Below are 20,496 nucleotides of genomic sequence, written 5' to 3'. Positions count from 1 at the left end.
GTTGAGTCAGTTCCTTGGTCTGGGTGAGTCCATGAGTGGCCTGCAGGACCTGGAAGATAGCTCAAAAACTACTCCAGAGGGTGGCGCCTGTGGCTCAGTGAGTAGGGCACCGGCCCCATATGCCGAGGGTGGCGGGTTCAAACCCAGCCCGGCCAAACTGCAACAACAACAAAAAAAAAACTACTCCAGGGAAAAGATGCAGAGGGAACAATGATTATCAGCAAGCAAACAGAGAGGCACGGCTGATTATTACCACTATTTCAGCTAAGCCTGCTCCTTCACAAAGTTCTGGGGGCCTTTACTCTAGTTTTTGCCTTACACTCCTTCGTCCATTTGTCAGGGCAGTTCAATAGGATCCAAAATCTAAACACAAAAATCAATTCTACTTCTATATACAAGCAGTGAAAATACAAAAATAAAATTAAGATGCCATTAACAATAGCATCAAAAACAATAAAATATTAGGAATAACTTTCACAAAGAAGTCTGACATTCATGTAATTATTTATTTATTTATTAAGAGACAGAGTCTCATTATGTCGCCCTTGGTAGAGTGCCGTGAAGTCACAGCTCACAGCAACCTCCAACTCTTGGGCTTAAGCGATTCTCGGGCTTAAGCGATTCTCTTGTTTCAGCCTCCTGAGTAGCTGGGACTACAGGCACCGGCTACAACGCCCAGCTATTTTTTTTTTTTGCAGTTGTCATTGTTGTTTAGCAGGCCCGGGCTGGGTTTGAACCTGCCAGCCCCAGTGTATGTGGCTGCTGTTCTAACCACTTAACTACAGGCACTGAGCCAAGTCTGACATTTTTATATTGAAAATTATAGGTCAGGCATGGTGGCGTGTGTCTCTAGTACCAGCCAATCAGGAGGCTAAGGCAAGAGGATTGACTAAGGAATTTGAGCTAGGCTGAGGCCAGGGTACTCTAGTCCAGACGACAGAGCAAAACTCTATCTCAAAAATAAACAAATAAATAAGGAAGAAAGTAAATTACAAAACATTATTGTGATAAATGAAAGAAGATCTAAATAAATAAATAAATAATAAATATTCCTTGTTCACAAATTAGAAGATTCAATATTGTTAAGATGGCATATTTTTCAGAATTTATTGATAGTTAAAACGATCCTTATCAAAACCCCAGAAGAGTATTTTTTGGTAGAAATTGACAAAGTGATTCTAAAATTTATATGGAATAGGAAGGAACTGCATAGGCAAAAATAAATAAATAAATAAATGAAAAATATATAAAAGAACTAAGTTTGAGGACTTACAGTCACCAATTTCAAAACTTTTTATAAAGTAACAGTAACAGTGTAATAATGGCATAGGACAAGCATATAGATCAATGGAAAAGAATTAAGATTCCAGAAATAAATCCATAGTTACACGATGATCAATTGATTTTTGTTAAAGGTGTCAAGGTATTTAATGAGGAAAAGGATAATCTTTTCAATAATCGTGCCAGGGCAATTGTTCTCTGTACATCCATTTATGAAAGGACGAATTTAGAACTTTACTCAACATCATACAGAAAAATTAATTCAAAAGGCATAACAGTTCTAAATAGAAGAGCTAAAATGACAAAACTCTTAGAAGAAAAAATAAGAGAAACTCTCTGAGGTGTTGACTCAGCCAAAGAATTTTGAGATGTATCACCAGAAGCATGATTTGAAAACAAAAACAAGATGAAAAGTAAAAAGTTCTGATGCTTGAAAGACACTGTGAAGAGATTGAAAAGACAAGGCCCAGAACGAGAGAAAACAGCTGCACACACACCTGATAAAGGACCTGTGTCCTAATTATTTAAATGACTATGATAACTCAGTGTTAACAAGAAAAGAAGTCCAATTTATTTATTTATTTTTTATTATTTATTTATTTATTTGCAGTTTTTGGCCGGGGCTGGGTTTGAACCCACCACCTCCAGCATATGGGACTGGGGCCCTACTCCTTTGAGCCTCAGGTGCTGCCCTATTGATTTTTATTTTTTTTATTTATTTATTTATTTATTTTTGTAGAGACAGAGTCTCACTTTATGGCCCTCGGTAGAGTGCCGTGGCCTCACACAGCTCACAGCAACCTCCAACTCCTGGGCCCAAGCGATTCTCTTGCCTCAGCCTCCCGAGTAGCTGGGACCACAGGCACCCGCCACAATGCCCGGCCATTTTTTGGTTGCAGTTTGGCCGGGGCCGGGTTTGAACCCGCCACCCTCGGTATATGGGGCCGGCGCCTTACCGACTGAGCCACAAGCACCGCCTGATTTTTATTTTTTTAAAAAATGCAATTTAAAAATGAGGCTGGGCCTGGTGGCTCACACTATAATTCTAGCACTTTGGGAGGCCGAGGCAGGAAGGTTGCTTGAGGTCAGGAGTTTGACACCAACCTGGCAACATAACAAGATCCCTTCTCTACAGAATTTAGAAAAAATAGTCAAGAATGGTGGCATACCCCTGTAGTTCCAGCTACTCAGGAGGCTGAGGTAGGAGGATCCTTTAAGCCCAGCAGTTTGAGGTCGCTGTGAGCTATGATAATGGCACTGCACTCTAGCCCAGGCAGCAGAGCAAGACCCTGTATTTCCTCCCACCAAAAATGGGCAAAATATTTGAATAGGTATTTCATCAAAGAAGATCTACAAATGGCTAATAAGCACATGAAAAGAAAATCAGCATCATTAGTCATGATATACCTACTCCAATGGCTATAATAAATAAGACAGAAAAAAAAGAATGTTGGCAAAGATGTGGATAAACCAGATATTCACTGTGAAAATGTAAAATGATACAGACACTTCGGAAAACAGCTGATTCGTTTCTTAAAAAGTTAAACGTCAACTTAGCCTACGATGCTGCTGATATTTTAGAAAGCACAGGAGAAAGTTGATTTTAAGCATTATTGAACAGTCACCTTTCAGACCGTGTTATATGTTACAGTACCACTGAAATCTTCCCAGGTTTATTTCTTAACTTTCTATAGCAATTTTATGTATTCAACAAAAATCTTACTGAGCATCCACCATGTGCAAAATGCTGTGCTTGACAGTGGGCTGGGAGGAGGATGTGAAGATAAACTTGAAACTCTTGGTTTTTGAGAGCTTTACACTCTAGTATGGAAGTAAGTGTACCAGTCAAGGAAGAAAGAATGGGGGAACACGAGGAAGGAAGGCGAGTAAGTGGAAAGACCAGTGTGAACAAAATTTGAATTCACGGCCTTGAAAGAGAATTTCTGACTGGGGTTATTAGGGAATCCCTTGTGGAAGAGATGGACATGGAAAGATGGGTACCATATCCCAGGAAGACCAACCGGTATGTACTAATGCTTAAAAGTAAAATCTCTGTTTTTATTGCTGACTTATCTATGTATTGCCATTTGACCTCACTGAATGGCCACAAAAGAGCTGAATGTGTTTAATATTATTCTAACAATATTCTCTTAAAACTGTGTCTTTATGAATATTGACAGCTGAGCACTGTTACCTATATGCCAAATGCTCAGCTGTTCATCAGAAGAGAGAAAGAGGCCCTGGTTTAATGAATGGTCAGCTCCTCCTGGCTGCCTTGGCTCCACTCAGCCACTTCCAGTATCTGAAGTCCCATCTCTTCCATCTCCAGGACCCTGTAGGGGATTCACTGACTTTGTGGAGGCCAAGGCCCTTCAGGGACAGAGCTACCATTTCAAACTCCAAGCCCAGTGAGGTAACCGCTTTGTCCTTCCTCCACCTTTGGCTGACCTCCTACTCCCACTCAAGGAGAGGACATGCCTTCCTTCTCATGACCCGGTTCACTTGCCGAGGGAAGAGTAATGCCATTCTGGGGGTGTCTTGTATCCTCTAAACTTGATTTAATCTGCATAAGAGGCTGACAGATAATGTTTTCAATGTAAAGTCAAACACAGGAAACAAACAATGAATCGTGCCTTTCTGGGCTCCAGTCTATCTGTGAAGGGAAGGGCTTCATTAGGTGAACTTTTGGTCCCTTCTTGCTTTAATACTCCACAGTTCTGTGGATCATAAATAGGCAGTTATATAAACTTGGTATATACCACTTGGTACCAGAAGTGACACTCCTAGCTCTAGGACTCTCCTAGATTTATAGTTGAGAAAACAGGAGCAGGCGACTGGTACCTAAAAATAGAGACTACTAAACAGCAGGTGCCAGGGGGCAGGGGTAGATCTGAAAACTTGTTTCATCTCCCACCCCAACAGGCCATTAAAAAATGTTACCAAAGAAACCAAGTAATCTACTGTTTGTGGACATTTTTATGTCAGGGCCTCAGCTCCTGGCTTGGGATTAATGTTGACTTTCTACATATCCATTTCTGTAAAATGAGGAACATGATTGTCCTTCCTGCTGGAAGGCCTAGAAGAGATAACCATGTACGTAAGATGTAGGAGGCAAAGTGTCCTGGCGGGCGCGTGGGAGATGCTCAGGGAAGTTAGGTGTTATTCATTCGTTCAGTAACCTGAACGGAGAGGAGCACTCTCCTTGGATTTAGGGTTGGTCTTCGGGATTTAGAACATAATGCAATGGTCTTGTATTAGATTTCTGTTTTCAGTAGATTTTCCTCCAATCTCCTACCATACAGGGAGTAATGTGACTCATCATTCTGTTTGTACTTAAATACTGGAAGACAAACCCCAGAATATTTTGTTGATTTATAATACCCAGGAACTACGGTAAGAATGCAAAACCTTGGCGTACCAGCGGTTTTCTAAGCAAATTTCATTTCCCATAGCAGTCTATGAGCTCACATTGTTTTTGTAATTCAGATTCAGCCACTTTAATCACCAGATGGCCTTGAAGCGCCACCCGACTATGGCTATTTCAAGATGCTTTTCTTACTAAATACAAGATAAATATTAACAACAGAATAAGGTATTTCTGAAACATGACATGAAATCTTGGGAAATGGAAAATAAGTAAATGGTCCTACCATCATCATACTACCTAAAAAGAGCCTCATGCAGGAGAAGGTGTATGTACAACAAAGCTACACAGAACTTTTTTCAGCTTCAAAACTCCACGGGTAAGGGTGCCCAGGAGCTCTGTAAGGAGTCTAGTGGAGATAAGAATTCAGTGATAACTAACTGATTCAAACATCGGGCCACAGCTCGCGACGCCCTTCTTCATAGCACACCTGGCCTGGGTGGACTGTGCATTAGCTTCCTAAGTAGGGGTCTTGCTTCTGCACTTGTTTCATAGTCTAATCCCACACAACAGCCACAGTGATCCTGTTACGACTTAAGTCCGATCATGTCACTTCTCAGCTCAAAACTGTCACAGTTCCCCCTTTCACTCAGAATAAAAGACTCCCTCCAATGGCCCACAGGGCCTCTGTGATAGGCGCTGCTCCGGGCATCAGTGTTCTGACTTCTTCCCACCCAGGCTTCCCGTCACTCCCCCATTCCCTCACGCTGGCCTCAGTGCTGTTCCCTGCCACAAGGGCTTGCAGTGGCTGGTCCTGACGCCTGGTGTACCTTCCCCCTAGACGCCCTCATGGCCAACTCCTTGGGCTACTTCCTGTCTGTGCTCAAATATCTATCGCCTTCTCCTGAGGCCTGGCAGCCCTCTTAAGAATTCTCAACTGCACCTCTCTCCCATCTACCATATCTCTCTCACATGACTCTGTTTTTTTATTGCTTCCATAACATTTATTACCTCTGGCATAATAATTCTACTTAATACAATATAGTCCAATAGATTGTGACATTGTGAATTACTGTTCAGCAATTGATCCCAACCACCTAGAGTAGCGCTTAGCACCCACAAAGCACTCACCAATATTTACTGAGCGAATGAATAAGGACACCTAACCTCACTGAGTGTCCCCCCACATGCCCACTGTGACACTAAACAGCCCACATCTCACACGATTGCCTCTTCTAGGCCTTACAGCGTGAGGGGCAATCAGTTTCGTCATTTTACAGAAACGAACACATAGAAAGTCAACATTAATCCCAAGCCAAGAACCAAGGCCCTGACATAAAAATGTCCATAAAAATATTTGATTTCTTCAGCAGTATATTGGGGTGGGAGATAGAACAGGTTTTCAGGTTCACACCTGCCCCCACCCCCGTCCCTGCTGTGTTCAGTGGTCCCTATTTTTAGCACTGGTATCCTCCATCTGAATGTTAGCGTGGTCTTCCCAAACTCTAGTTATTAGTTTCAAAGCGGGTACGATGTGGGCACCGTTGGGGGGGCAGGCGGAGGGGATCAACATGACGTGTGTGCAGGTGAGAAGCAAGATTTAAAGTGAGGGGGCTCCGGGAGAGTCCCTCAAGCCACAGTGTTCTCATCCGCAAACTGGTGTCACTTAGAATCCTTTGGAAATCTCTAAGTTTGATTCTAAATGGAGAGTTAGAGTGTTTGTTTGGTTCCAGGCACGGAGTTCCGGAACACTGCTCAGATTGTCTTTCTTAGAATCTGGGCCCTTCTGTCCGTTGTTCCCTGTTCTAAATCTTGGTTATTTTGGTAGTAGTTTCTCTATGAGGATTATAAATAAAAGGAAGCATAATGCTAAACTATGTATGGATGCCTCCAGAAAACTCTGGTGGCAGTGTGGGCAAGGGGAGCTGCTGACTTTTGCTGGCGTCTGCGCCTGCAGGAAGGGAGGGACGTCGGGGGTAGGATGCAGGCTCAAATCGCTGCCACTTCTTAGTGTGATGGAGAAAAGCCATTGAATCTTCTTGGCCTCTGGTCTTCTCATTTGTGACATGAGGATAATAACTTCTGTTCAGATAATAACTGTTCAGAGTTGTTGTAAAGACTTTTGGTACAGAGGATGCAATGTTGAACTACATCATAAGGGCTGGATTTTAATTTGTTAAGGACAAGACAATTAAATGTTTACTATTACCACGGAAGGTTGAAAGACAATTCTAAATTCTCCCATCATCCAAGAAATCTGCTCTGTTATTCTCTGGTTTTTGAAAGTTATTCATTCTTACTTATCAAATATAACAAAATATCTCTTTTATAATTTCCATTGTAAAGTGCAGTCCAGCTTACTCAAAAGAATGGAAGAGAGTCCAGCTTACTCAAAAGAATTCTTTGCTTTTCATAACATCACATTTTCTATAAACATCTGCCTTATTTCATCCCAAGTCCTTGTAATATTGGCATTAGGAAAGAGGTCCCTAGGTCACACACTGGCCTATCTGGTGTTCACCTGTAGACTTTCCAAAGCAGTGGTTCTGACATACGTTGTGTCCTGGAGTTCTCTGAGAATCTGATGAAATCTACAGTCCCTCACTCCAGAAAAATTCTCATCTGTGAATATTTATGCACATAATTTCAGATTGTCCAAGACTCTACAGAAACCCATTCATGGACAGAAATTAAGAAGCCTTGCGCAACGTTCACAAAATGGTCATTAGTGCCATTTCTCCTCTAATCCTGGTAATATTTGTTGATTATTAACATAAAACAATAACCTTGCCATTCTAAGAGTTTTTGCTTGCCTGAACTACTTCCTTTAGTTTTTTTTTTTTCTTTTCTTACCATGACCGAGAAAAAAGGCATCTGGAATAACCCTTCCAGAATTTATTTTATAACCCATGGCTCATTACAATCGGTAACTGATCTGTGTTTCAACCATTGTTCCTAAGACTCGCTAAGGTCAGCCAATCCCTGAGCACATATAAATCTCCACAGTTTCCACTAAACACCGGACATCTAACTACAAAGCAGAGGCTAAAAATAGACTAAGCCTAGTGCTTACATACACTCCATGAAGGTTTCCAAGCTCAAGGGTTTCAATCGACAACACTGTTCACAATCCACAGAGAGTTACTTCATTTAGCAGGGAAAACTTGTTTGATTTTGAGGTAAAGCACAATGTAAAGGAATTATGAAGACTTTGAAGTGTTCAAAATATTATCTGCACCTGTTAGTTCTAAGTTTCTTTTTCTTTTGCAGTTTTTGGCCGGGGCCGAGTTTGAACCCACCACCTCCAGTATATGGGGCTGGCGCCCTACTCCTTGAGCCACAGGTGCCACCTTCTTTTTTCTTTCTGTAAAGACAAAAGTATCTGCGGACCTCCAGGGTTGAGTTGGCTTTCTTTATCTTTCACATTGTACTACATTGGCAATATTGGCATTTTCTTCCCCCTCCTGTTTCTGGGTCAACATGTTTTTACCAAGAAGTTTGAATTGTTGAAACACAGTCAGCCATTAATAAATACCTAGTTACATAAACATACTTATAGTAGAAAGGAGCAAGATTGAATACAGAAAAAAAATTATAATTCCATTCCCTCTAAAGAAGTTATCACCTAACACCCTAGCTAGCTAAAAGGGCTAAGTCTTTCAAAGATTCTATAGAGCAAATGTTTTCTGAATAAAATACACTCAAAGGTTCAATTACACCAACATTTGATATATCAGGTTATGAATAAATAATGACTATGTAATGTGAATATTACATATATGGTTAAAAAAGGATTTGTATAAAATTTAAATAATTTTAATACAACATGAAAGAATAGAGTTGAAGAAATAAAAATCATTTAAAAATACAAATTTATAAAATTCTTCAGATTCTACAGCATTGGGGAAATAAGCACAGAGGAGTTAAGGTAACAGCCATATGATAATGAAGACACCCCTCTTCTATAGACCCAGCACAGACGGTCCAGAAAAATGGATATTTAAATTATAGTCTTTCTCTATTCTTTATTATAAGACAGCTACTTTCCTAAATGAGAGACTTTTTGTCTTTTTGATAGAGTCTTGCTCTGTCACCCAGCTAGTGTGCAGGGGCCTCAGCCTAGCTCACTGCATCCTCCAACTCCTGAGCTCAAGTGATCTTCCTTCCTCAGCCTCCTGAGTAACTGGGACGACGGGTGTGTGCCACCATGCCCAGCCTAAAATGAGGCTCTCAAACGTATCTATGGAATATTTTTCAGGGGAACAAAATGATGATGCTGTCACATACACATGACATTAATTCCTTCCAACTTTTCCTTGAAGCAAGCGCTAAAAGAAACAAATGCACCTCAGTGATAATATTTTCATGTTTATAGACAACATAAAATCCTTATGAATATCCCATGGCAGCATATAACCTATGAAATTGAGATTGCAAAACAATCCTGTTCCATTTAAAATGGAATTTCAGAATGTTACCATCATACATTCCAGGCAAACCCCAGCAGACTCTGGCCGTGTTACTCAATCTAGCAGAAGCTCCCAGGAGATCATTGTCACTGACAAAATCATGGTGCTGCTCAAACCCAACAGGGATTTAGGGATTTTGCCCTTAGAAACCTTAGAAACCTTCTATTCCTACAAACCACTGTACTATTTTCCTCAATAACGTTTTAGATTTCCAGAAATAAGCACCTTTTCCAGTTGCCCTACCAGATATTTTGTGGACTCAAACTTTGTGAGACTTAAAATTATATTACATTCATAGCAAAAAATGCAACCTATTCCAGTTGCTTTGGAGAAGAGGATTAGAAGCAGCAGGTGCTGGCGGTGCCTATGGCTCGAGGAGTAGGGTGCCAGTCCCATATGCTGGAGGTGGTGAGTTCAAACCCAGCCCCGGCCAAAAACCACAAAAAAAAAAAAAAAAGTTCAAAAAAAAAAAGAAGCAGCAGGTGCTTATTTACCACACAAACCAGAAATGTCCACATTTTGAAAATCAGCAAGTCCTTCTGTGGGCTGTAGATAGATTTTTCACAAAAGTCACATATATCTTGCAAGTATTTTTTTAATCTCTATGAATTATTTCATTCTGAATATTGAGAAAATAAAAACTGTCTTGGTCTGAGAAAGGCACTATCCACCCAGCATTTCATTATGCATCTTCATAGCAAAGCCAGCAGCAAAGCTAACAGGAAACATTTCTCCTGGATACATTGCTTCTCTGAAGTTCATGGTAGCCTCTTTTTTTTTTTTTTTTGCAGCTTTTGGCTGGGGCTGGGTTTGAACCCATACCTCCGGCATATGGGGCCAGCGCCCCACTCCTTTGAGCCACAGGCACTGCCCTAGCCTCCCTTTTTGAGTAACTACAGACTCACTGAGAAAATTTCTTCTCTTACATCAAAGACTATCAGTAAGTCTGCTGTTTAAACTTTTATCAGTAAGAATGAAACATCTCACTCTTGCCTGGAGGACCTCAGTTGCTTTTTTTTTTTGATTATTAAATCATAGCTGTGTACATTAATGCGATCGTGGGGCACCATACACTGGTTTTATAGACCGTTTGACACATTTTCATCACACTGGTTAACATAGCCTTCCTGGCATTTTCTTAGTTATTGTGTTAAGACATTTACATTCTACATTTACTAAGTTTCACATATACCCTTACAAGATGCACCGCAGGTGTAATCCCACCAATCACCCTCCCTCTGCCCACCTCCCCCCTCCCTCTCCTCCCTTTCCCCGTTCCCCCTATTCTTAGGTTATAACTGGCTTATAGCTTTCATGTGAAAGCCATAAATTAGTTTCATAGTAGGACTGAGTACATTGGATACTTTTTCTTCCATTCTTGAGATACTTTACTAAGAAGAATATGTTTCAGCTCCATCCATGTAAACATGAAAAAGGTAAAGTCTCCATCTTTCTTTAAGGCTGCATAATATTCCATGGTGTACATGTACCACAATTTATTAATCCATTCATGGATCAATGGGCACTTGGGCTTTTTCCATGACTTAGCAATTATGAATTGGGCTGCAATAAACATTCTGGTACAAATATCTTTGTTATGATGTGATTTTTGGCCTATTTAACAAATGGTGCTGGGTGAACTGGCTGGCAACCTGTAGAAGACTGAAACTGGACCCACACCTTTCACCATTAACTAAGATAGACTCTCACTGGATAAAAGATTTAAACTTAAGACATGAAACTATATACATACTAGAAGAGAGTGCAGGGAAAACCCTTGAAGAAATCGGTCTGGGCGAGTATTTTATGAGGAGGACCCCACGGGCAACTGAAGCAGCTTCAAAAATACACTACTGGGACCTGATCAAACTAAAAAGCTTCTGCACAGCCAAGAACACAGTAAGGAAAGCAAGCAAACAGCCCTCAGAATGGGAGAAGATATTTGCAGGTTATGTCTCCGACAAAGGTTTAATAACCAGAATCCACAGAGAACTCAAATGTATAAGCAAGAAAATAACAAGTGACCCCATCACAGGCTGGGCAAGGGACTTGAAGAGAAACTTCTCTGAAGAAGACAGGCGCACGGCCTACAGACATATAAAAAATGCTCATCATCTTTAATCACCAGAGAAATGCAAATCAAAACTACTTTGAGATATCATCTAACTCCAGTAAGATTAGCCCACATCACAAAATGCCAAGACCAGAGATGTTGGCGTGGATGTGGAGAAAAGGGAACACTTCTACACTGCTGGTGGGAATGCAAATTAATACATTCCTTTTGGAAAGATGTTTGGAGAACACTTAGAGATCTAAAAATAGATCTGCCATTCAATCCTATAATTCCTCTACTAGGCATTACCCTGAAGACCAAAAATCAGTTGCTTGTTGATACAGAAAAGCAGCCTTGATTCCCATCTCAGATGAGGAGCCCCAAATCAGGGAGATGTCTGGATACGACCATCCACATTTATCTTAACTTTATTGTTTCTGCAGAAATAGTATCCTGGGTTCACTTTGCAGACCAGAATTGCATCAAATTCTACGCTTTCTAGAATCCTAAAACAACTCTCTCTTTTCCTGGAGTCTAGCACATGGTCTCCCGCATTGCATTGGGCCAATACCTCTAAATTTGTTGGAATACGGGTTTGTTCTAATTATTCTTAGCCTGTCTGAGATAGGGCCATGTTTTTGTAAAATGCTCCAGCTAAATAAAATGCCTGCTGCTTAAATAATAGCTCAGAATTTTAAGTATGGCTCTCAGATATTAAAAGAATAGAAGATCTCTCTGCTATAGTTTAGTCCTCTGTGACCTGAGGATGTTAAATTTTATACTGGCTTCTCATCTAGGCGGAAACATTCTGTGAGCCAGGAAAACTGCTGTGAGTATTGATATTTTCTGGCCCTGCCCCTTCTAAAGTAACCTGTGGCAAAACTTCCCCGCTTCTAGAACTAGCACCGTTGGCAACTCAGGCAAGAGTTGCCAGCGTGATTATGAAGCTCTTTGTGAATCTCAAAGAGACAGTAAAGAAAATAGGCAGACATGGGCCCCAGGATTCCCCAAACCAGTCTGCTCCCGACACCTGATTAAAAGTAGGACTGTCATATTTAAGAAGTGATTTGGGAGGGGTATTTGGAGCACGTGACTCTTCCCTAAGGTTGGAAGACTGTTTGGACGTACCCACGAGAGTAGCCATAGTCATAGGCGGAGGCCGTCTTCTGGCTGACTTCAGAGGCCCGGGACGACTGCATGGCCCCCAGACTGTAGGCCTGGGAGGACTGCATGGCCCCCAGACTGTAGGCCTGGGAGGACTGCATGGCCCCCAGATTATAGGCCTGAGAGGCCTGCTGCTGGTGGGAGGAGGCAGACGCCTGGCTGAAGGCCTCTGATTCCTGGCGGTGCGCGGCCGAGGAACGGGTGCTGTAGGCAGTGGAGCCATGGGTGTAGATGGCAGACTGCTTCTTCTCCTGCTGGTAATGGCTCACGGTGGTACGGAGGTCCTTGTTGCGGTAGCTGAGGTCATAGTGCTGGTGAGACCTCTGATAAAAAGGCAAAGCCATCATGTGCCCCTTGGAGGAACCAGGCAAGCTGCAAGAGAACAACAGTTTCCCAGTGAGCTAGGAAAGAACAAAGGCCACTGAACAAGTCATCTAAACCAATGTATACAAAGTAATAGCCTTATCTTTTCCCATAAGTCAATGGAAACAAGGTGAAGTTCAGCTTAACTGGGTATTAAAAAAACTGCCAACTTTGTAGCTCAGACCTGCCCCTCCTGTCACGGCGCCTTCTTTTACTACGTATATCTGGGAGGTCTTTAGAACGTTTGTCCACCTTGGCAGCTGTGCTTTATTCTACAGGCCCTTGATGTTACATGTTTCTAATTTTCTGGTGTTTCATTGTGATGGGGGCTTCATTTGGGAGAATATGCAATGCTGGAGACTGATGTGGTGCTCGTTTGCAAATTATTAGTGAGCAGCATCTACGATAAGCCTAGGACTATTACAGCATGGGAAATATAGAAGAAAACAAAACAAAGTCCCCACCTGATCGCCTTGTACGGAGCCATTCTACTGCAGGAGATGGACAGTAAAGAAAATAAAGTATGAGGTGTGTTAGAATGTGCCAAGTACTATAATGTAAAATAAAGCAGGGAAGAGTGAAGGATGCAATTCTAAACAGCCTCATTAGGGATAGCGTCCCTGGAGTGTGACACCCAAGCATGACGGAATCTGGAGGAAGGGGGTTCCCGATAGAAGATTCTGTGAAGGCGCTGAGGAATGAGTACACCTTCAGGTATCGCAAATCGGCCAGCCAGGCTGTGGGGGTGTGAGACAGGGAGGGAGAAGTATAGGAGGCGGCGTCAGAGAGGTGAAGGGTGTGTTTGGGGGAGAGGCAGGCAGGCTAAGGTCCTATAGGTGGTAGCAAGGACCAGGTTTTATTCGGAAAGGGCTGAGAAGCCATTGGAAGGCTTTGAGCTGAGAATCACTGCTGCCGATGCCTGAAGAATAGATTGGGACAAGAGTGAGATCAATTACAAGGCTATTACAGGCTGAGTTGTGTCGCCCTAAATTCATATACTGAAGTCCTCAAGTCCAGGATCTCAGAATGTGACTATATTTGGAAACAGGGTCTTTAAAGGGGAAATTCAGTAAAATTAGGTCATTAGCGTCAGCCCTAATTCTAGGTGACTGGTGTCCCCATAAGAAGGGGAAGTCAAGACACAGATACGTATATAACAAGGGGTGGGTGGACATTTGTTGTCACAGGAAGATGGCCAGCCATCTGCGAGCCAAGCAGAGGCTGACCCTATTGATAACTTGATCTTGGATTTCCAGCCTCCAGAATTAGAAGGAAATAAGTTTCTGTAATACCTTGTTACGGCAGCCCCAGGAAACTAATACAAAGACCACTCCAGTATTCCAGGCCCAAGATGACAGCAGTAGCCCGGGGAGTGTGAGAAATGGTTGGTCAGACCCTGCATAGGCTTTGAAAGTAGAACCAACAGTATTTGCTAAAAAGGTCTGAATTAGGGTATAAAAAAAAAAAAAAAAAAGAGATGACTGCAAGATCTTTGCCCAAGCAGTTGGAAGAATGAAGTTGCTATTAACTGAGACAGGGAGGAATATGGGAAAACATCAGTTTGGGATGTCGGAGGTGGGGTTGAGGTGCCCTGTGGCTGAGATGCCTGCGGGACCTCAGGGAGATGCTGAGGGGGAGGCTGGCTCCGTGGCTCTGGAGCACAGGTCTGGTGTGGAGAATTGTCTATATTTAACACTCAACAGCACACGAGGGGGACTGAAAGGCAAAGAGACAGATGAAAACCATTCCAAAGGGAAAAGAAAGTCCTAGAACTGAAGCCTGGAGTATGCTAATGTTACACCCAAGCTATCTCAAATCTCGCAAACACTTCAAAGAGTGCTGTCTCAAACCAGAAAAGAAAAAAGTACTCTATTAAGGGGCGGCGCCTGTGGCTCAGTCGGTAGGGCGCCGGCCCCATATACCGAGGGTGACAGGTTCAAACCCGGCCCCGGCCAAACTGCAACAAAAAATAGCCAGGTGTTGTGGCGGGCGCCTGTAGTCCCAGCTACTCGGGAGGCTGAGGCAAGAGAATCGCTTAAGCCTAGGAGTTGGAGGTTGCTGTGAGCTGTGTGAGGCCACGGCACTCTACCGAGGGCCATAAAGTGAGACTCTGTCTCTACAAAAAAAAAAAAAGTACTCTATTAAGGATATAAAGGCTTAACCAGTTTGATGAAAATATTTCAAATGGTATATAAAACCAGCACATTATACCCCATAATTGCATTAGTGTACACAGCTATGATTTAATTAAAAAAAAAAAAAGAATATGAAGGCTTGGCTGAGCACAAGGGCTCACACCTGTAATCCTAGCACTCTGGCAGGCCAAGGAGGGAGGACTGCTTGAGGTCAGGACTGCCTGAGTAAGAACAAAACTCTGTCTCTACTAAAAAATAACCCAGGCGTTATGGTGGGCCCCCCAGCTAGTAGGGAGGCTGAGGCAGGAGGATTGCTTCAACTCAGGAGTTTGAGGTTTCTGTGAGTGAGGCTGATGCCATGGCACTTAAACCTGGGCAACAGAGTGAGATTCGGTTGCAAAAAAAAAAAAAAAAAAGAATATGGGGGCTTTTTGTCTTTCTACATAAAGAAGTCAGATAGTCACCAGTGTGGCAGTTGGCATTGTGAACTTGAGCTAACAGTTCTATTCTAAGTCAAAGATACGATTGCTTAGCCTAAGGAAACTTCACATTGCCTTAGCTTTCTTAAATAATCTGTCCACTGATAGGAAGTCTATCAGACACATTGACAACCTTAAATTGAGTAATACTTTTATGAAAGACCCCTCCCAATTTCTTAATGCTTTTATGAATTTCTTTATGCTTTTATACCCCCTCACATACATTGAAATGTTATTTTTCAATTTTACAAGCAGAATTAGTTTTGAAGTAATCTGGTTTTTTTTGGAAATCTTGTTTTTTAAAAAAAAATTCTAAATGAAGAATGAATCCTTCTAAACTCAACATAGTTTCTGTTAAATTTAAAACTACTTTTTACTTAAACCATTTTGTTATTTTTTTATTGATACATTCACTTATTTTTTTTACTGCAATTATTTTGAAAGTCAGCATGTATTCCCTAGAGAAATCCAGCAAACTTCACTCCAGAAATATTTATCTTAGGACTCATGGAAGATATCAGTCTACATGGCATTTCCCAAGGGAAAAAAATAGCTACTAGCAAGTAACTTTGCTTCAACCCTTAAATAGACTACTATTTTTCTGTTATAAAACATACAGAATAATTATTACATGAATTATGACAAAAGGGTTAGAATATGATAATACAGAATTATGTTAGGCAAGTTATAAAAATAGTAGGTAACTTTATGTAACGATAGATACTACATTGTAACTTGGCAAATGGTATTTGAATGATTTCCCAAATAAATAATAGAAGACCTTCCTATATATTACTAATCAGATGATTTGAAATGCTGTTATTTTCACAAAATAAAAACTTTCAATGTCTTGCCCTAGTACTGTTTACTAATCTCTTTATTTCTAATTCCCTCAAATATATTTATTTTTAATAATACTTAATATTCCACTCACATACATAGTATTTTACAAATAAACAGGGTTTGACTGTAAGTTAACAGAGCTGATTGTCACAGCTCTGACCTCTGGAACAAAGGTATAACCACCTCCTCTTCACCAAGTAAGCAAGGATTATCCCCCAAACGTGAGAGTGGAGTATGCTGGCGGTGGGGAGGTGGGGGGGAATGGTTTGGGTGTCTCCTGTTTCTTTAAGACCTAAATTTTCTTTCTGAAAATAATTTGGGACTTTGGGAAAAAACATAAACTCCATAGCTATAATTCTGATAGGATACTTTTGTTACAGGCATGAACGGCCAAAAGCTGATGAAAATTACTCACAGAAGGGTCATTATATGGGTCCTTATGTTGCCTCTGAAATATTACTTCATTGTTTTTAGGAATATCATTATCTACTTATTTATTTGTCAACATTGTATCCTAAGAGCAAAATCACTGAATTATCAACTAGTGACTTCAGAGTTAATTTGCCTCCTTTTGGTCTCATCTGTAACAAGGGAGTTGTTTTTCATTACTCGTATGGAGTAATGAAAACAGGCTCTCCTGTCCCTTAGCCATTCCAGATTTCAACCAAACCACACTTGGGAAGAGGACCTTGTTCACACTTGTGGTTCAATCTGAGACAAATACGACCGCCTTCTAGCTCCAGACCAGCAGCTTAATTTCCTAAGAATACAGTGATCCGAGAGAATTTCTGTGCTGGCCAGACTGTTCTACTGTTCTCGTTTCCTTTCCTGGAGCTTCACATTCCTATTTCACTGCTATTCTGACATCGCTTTGAGAAAACCGCTGAGCCCAGAGGATAGAAAGAAACCACTTTCCCTGCAGTGGTGCAGAGCACACCAACTATCAGCTGCACGCTCTGCCTCAGTCTCACACTTACCAGTTTCCAAAGGAGGAATGGTGGTGAAGATCTCCTGATGCCCGTGCAGAGATGGATGACAGACTGAAAACTGCACGTGGGTTGAATCCAAGAAGAAGTTAAGAGGCAGGGAAAAGCCAGGACCCTGGGGGCTGGTGCGAAAATAATGCATGTGGTCAGGCAGCAGAATGTCAGGGCCACGCAGCTGGCCTTTTATGGCCAAGAAGGCAGATAAATATAGCAGCAAATGGGGAGGGCAGTCCCAAGCCAGGGGAAGGAGAGGGACACAGGCAGGTAGTGGCTTTAGTAATGTAATTACTTTAACGACAGTCAATGGGTCAGGCCTGATTAAACCAAACAGAGCTTTTTTTTTTGGTTATTAGAGCTATTTTCAGTATCATTTTATCATTAGATATTTTCAAGTGTAATGGAAAGAGTGGTTTGGATTGACAGCTAAAAATAGGTGTAGTAATCTGATTCTCAAAATGGACTTCATGGCATTTTAATGCCAAGATATGGTTCTGGGTGTGCTGTGAATGACAGATGCACAGTGCATTTAAAAGATACAAAGTAAAAAAAGAACTTGAGGCTAACCAGAGGCCAGAGAAGTAAAAGAGATGAAGGGAACAAATCTAATGATATCACTTATTGCCCACCTATTGTGCAAAGAATCTAGATAATCTAGATAAGTACAGGAGGCCATAATGACGGACACAGGCCCCAGGATTGAGAATTTCCAATTTCTAAGAATATTTCTCCAATGCAGATGCTTTCCATAGAAGGAAAAGCTTAAATAAATTGTTCCGTGAGCTATTTTGAAAACTGTAAATTTGTAGTATTCTTTTTTCTCTCTGAATTGCCTAATATAAAATATAGATAGATGTGTGTTTTCTTTTTGATGGGGCAGGCACTTACCATCTAATCCTTTTGTTCACTGAATGCCTTTGAAGAGTCATTTCACTTCTCTGCAGCTCCATTTTCTCACATATAAAATAAAGGGTTTGGCACCGGCCCCATATGCCAGAGGTGGCGGGTTCAAACCCAGCCCCGGCCAAAAACGGCAAAAAAATAAAAAAATAAAGGATTTGAGCTAGACGATCTCTAAGCTGGTTTGCAGCTTGATGACTTATGTTATCAATCCAAAAAGTGACTGCTCTGTTCTTGCCTTGCTCATAAGCTGATGAGCAACGTTCTACGCAGAGCAATTTGGAGGGAGAATAAAATAAATCCTCCTGATCCAAAAAGTGCACTTCTGCCTGCTAGCTCCTGTCTGGAACGCTCCTTCCCAAGAGTGTCATTTGATGAGCTTAATCTCTACTATACGGAAAATTACCCAGAAAGGTGTTTCAGCAAGGTGTCATTTCTTGTCAAATCTGTGTGTGTGTAATGAGGAGGGGACAGGGAGGGAGACAGAGATGGGGGTGGGGGGCGATGTGGGAAACGGCTAGAGGACAGGAGCCTGGACTCTTATCAGAAGCCAAATTTCATCTGGTTATTAAATGAAATGGATCTAAACTAGATGGACTAGATCTAAATCTAAAATTACATCTAGTTCAAATGCTGCTTATATCTGGGTATCAGCAAAAATTAAGCTAATTCAGTCAATGTCTTGTGTCAGAAGCCACAGGCTGCCAGGGACCCCCCTGAGCCCTCTCCCTACAGCAGGTGGGGGAAGAACTGCTGGTTAACGGTCTGGTCCTGGCGGAGACCAGCCGGCCGTGGGGCAGCACTGGTAGGTGAGTGGTGGGACTGTGCCACACCCTGCTCAGATGCTCACCTACCGCCTTGCCCCCAGACGAGATTCCAGACCACCAGGAAGCACAAACATAATTCTACAGGAGCCTTGGTTTCCTATGGAATGCTACACGCATGGCTACAGAAATGGAATTACATTTTTTTTTGCAGTTTTTGGCTGGGGCCGGGTTTGAACCCCCCACCTCCGGTATATGGGGCAGGCGCCCTGCTCCTTTGAGCCACAGGCGCCGCCCTCTTTGTATTCTTTACTAACTGCCCATCTTTCTGTCTTCTCAATTCCCTCCTGCACCACAAGAATTTTCACGTAGTCTGGCCGGACCCTCATCCTCTGTTTGCAGGCAGAGGGAAGCCCTGTGGCTGTCAGCCCAGTACCGTCAGCTAACTGGGCAGAGGCTGATAAAACACTTCCCTACCAGTGAAAAGAAACGGGGATACAAGAGGCCCTTGTTGACGCTCTCACTGACACACTGAGGAGTCGCCTTGGCCTCCCCCACGGCCCCAGACCCCAGACCCAAGGCTTCACTTCCTAGATTACACTTCTGGGGGTGCAGAAGGGCAAAACTCAGTAGAAGTAGGCCGCGTCCTAGATGTCAAGCATGTGCAAAGCCCCAGCTGAGCCTTCACTACCACTTTTAATAAGTCCCGAGATAATGACAAGTTGTCTGTGGGTGTGTTTTAATCTTGATATGTACCTCCTCTCAGTGCCCTCCAGCCCGTGCTGCTCACGGCTGAGGACAAGGGGCAGGGCAGCCAACCAAGACTGGTTAATTTCTTTTACCTTCTTGTGATCTGCCAGGACTCTGGTTGACTTGGATTGAAACACTGCCTTTTCTCCATTCACTAACGATGTCAGTAAGTGATGAGCTTGGATTTCCAGAAACATGATACAATTTCAAAATCTTGCATTTTGAGAAGAGAGCTAGCTCCATCAGTATTTTTGTGCTACTGTAGAATCAAAATACCAATTCATGAATCTGTTCATTTTTAACACTAATGTGTATATTTCTTGAGATTTACCAAAGACCTGTGGAAAGCTGTGATCCCCTCCTTGGTCAGCGCTGAGGGTGTGCTGTCTGAGAAAGCCCAGGTGGAGAGCAGGGTATGCTGCAGGAACCCAGGCACTGGTGTCCACAGCAGACAGAACCTGGGCTGCAGGCAGAGGCTGAGGGGGAAGGCGTTCAGGTAGAGCTCACTCTGTTCTCTGCCTCTTAAAACCTTCCACCTTCAGTGACACCCCACCGCCTGTTTTTTTCCCAGGTGCCCTCCTTAGCATGGCATAGGGGATCCTTGTCCTCTGAGCCTGCATAATTCTCCAGCTCCCCCTCTGCCTCCCTGCCAGCCTCCTGAGCTCCAGCCACAGGTAATTTCTCACATATCCTTAAACTCCAGGCCTCTGTCACGTCGGTTCTTCTCTTGTGTTGCCCCTCTGGGTCCTGCCAGCACTGAACTTTCCTCACTCCCACTCCTTTAAGACCCCATGCCGTCTCCTTCTGGAACACTCCTCTGATTCTACTAGGATGGGAAGTTTATCATGTCATATTTAAATTATGTGCTTACTTCCCTGCCTCCCTCTGCACCGTGACTATCTAGAGGGCAGGAGCTGGAACGTCATGGATAAGTGTTCCCAGTCCTGA

The 20,496-nt window shown here is 42.4% G+C and overlaps 1 protein-coding gene across 2 annotated transcripts in view; it reads right to left on the bottom strand.

Moving 5' to 3' along the window:
- MYOM1 (myomesin 1) overlaps window positions 1–17,387 on the bottom strand; it is a 148,376-nt gene extending 130,989 nt beyond the window's left edge. The window contains exons 1-2 of one of the 2 annotated variants that reach the window (XM_053571704.1): window positions 17,129–17,387; window positions 12,296–12,703 (exon numbers count right to left, since the gene is read on the bottom strand). In XM_053571704.1, coding sequence (XP_053427679.1) covers window positions 12,296–12,678 — 383 coding nt within the window. In that variant the 5' untranslated portion in view covers window positions 12,679–12,703; window positions 17,129–17,387. The remainder of the gene's footprint in view (window positions 1–12,295; window positions 12,704–17,128) is intronic. The other variant, XM_053571702.1, reaches the window with a different exon arrangement.
- Between the last annotated feature and the right edge of the window lie 3,109 nt (window positions 17,388–20,496).

Source organism: Nycticebus coucang, chromosome 19, assembly GCF_027406575.1.
Source record: "Nycticebus coucang isolate mNycCou1 chromosome 19, mNycCou1.pri, whole genome shotgun sequence".
Lineage (NCBI taxonomy): Eukaryota > Metazoa > Chordata > Mammalia > Primates > Lorisidae > Nycticebus > Nycticebus coucang.
Note: the sequence above shows the minus strand (reverse complement) of the source record. Positions and strands in the feature narration are given on the sequence as shown.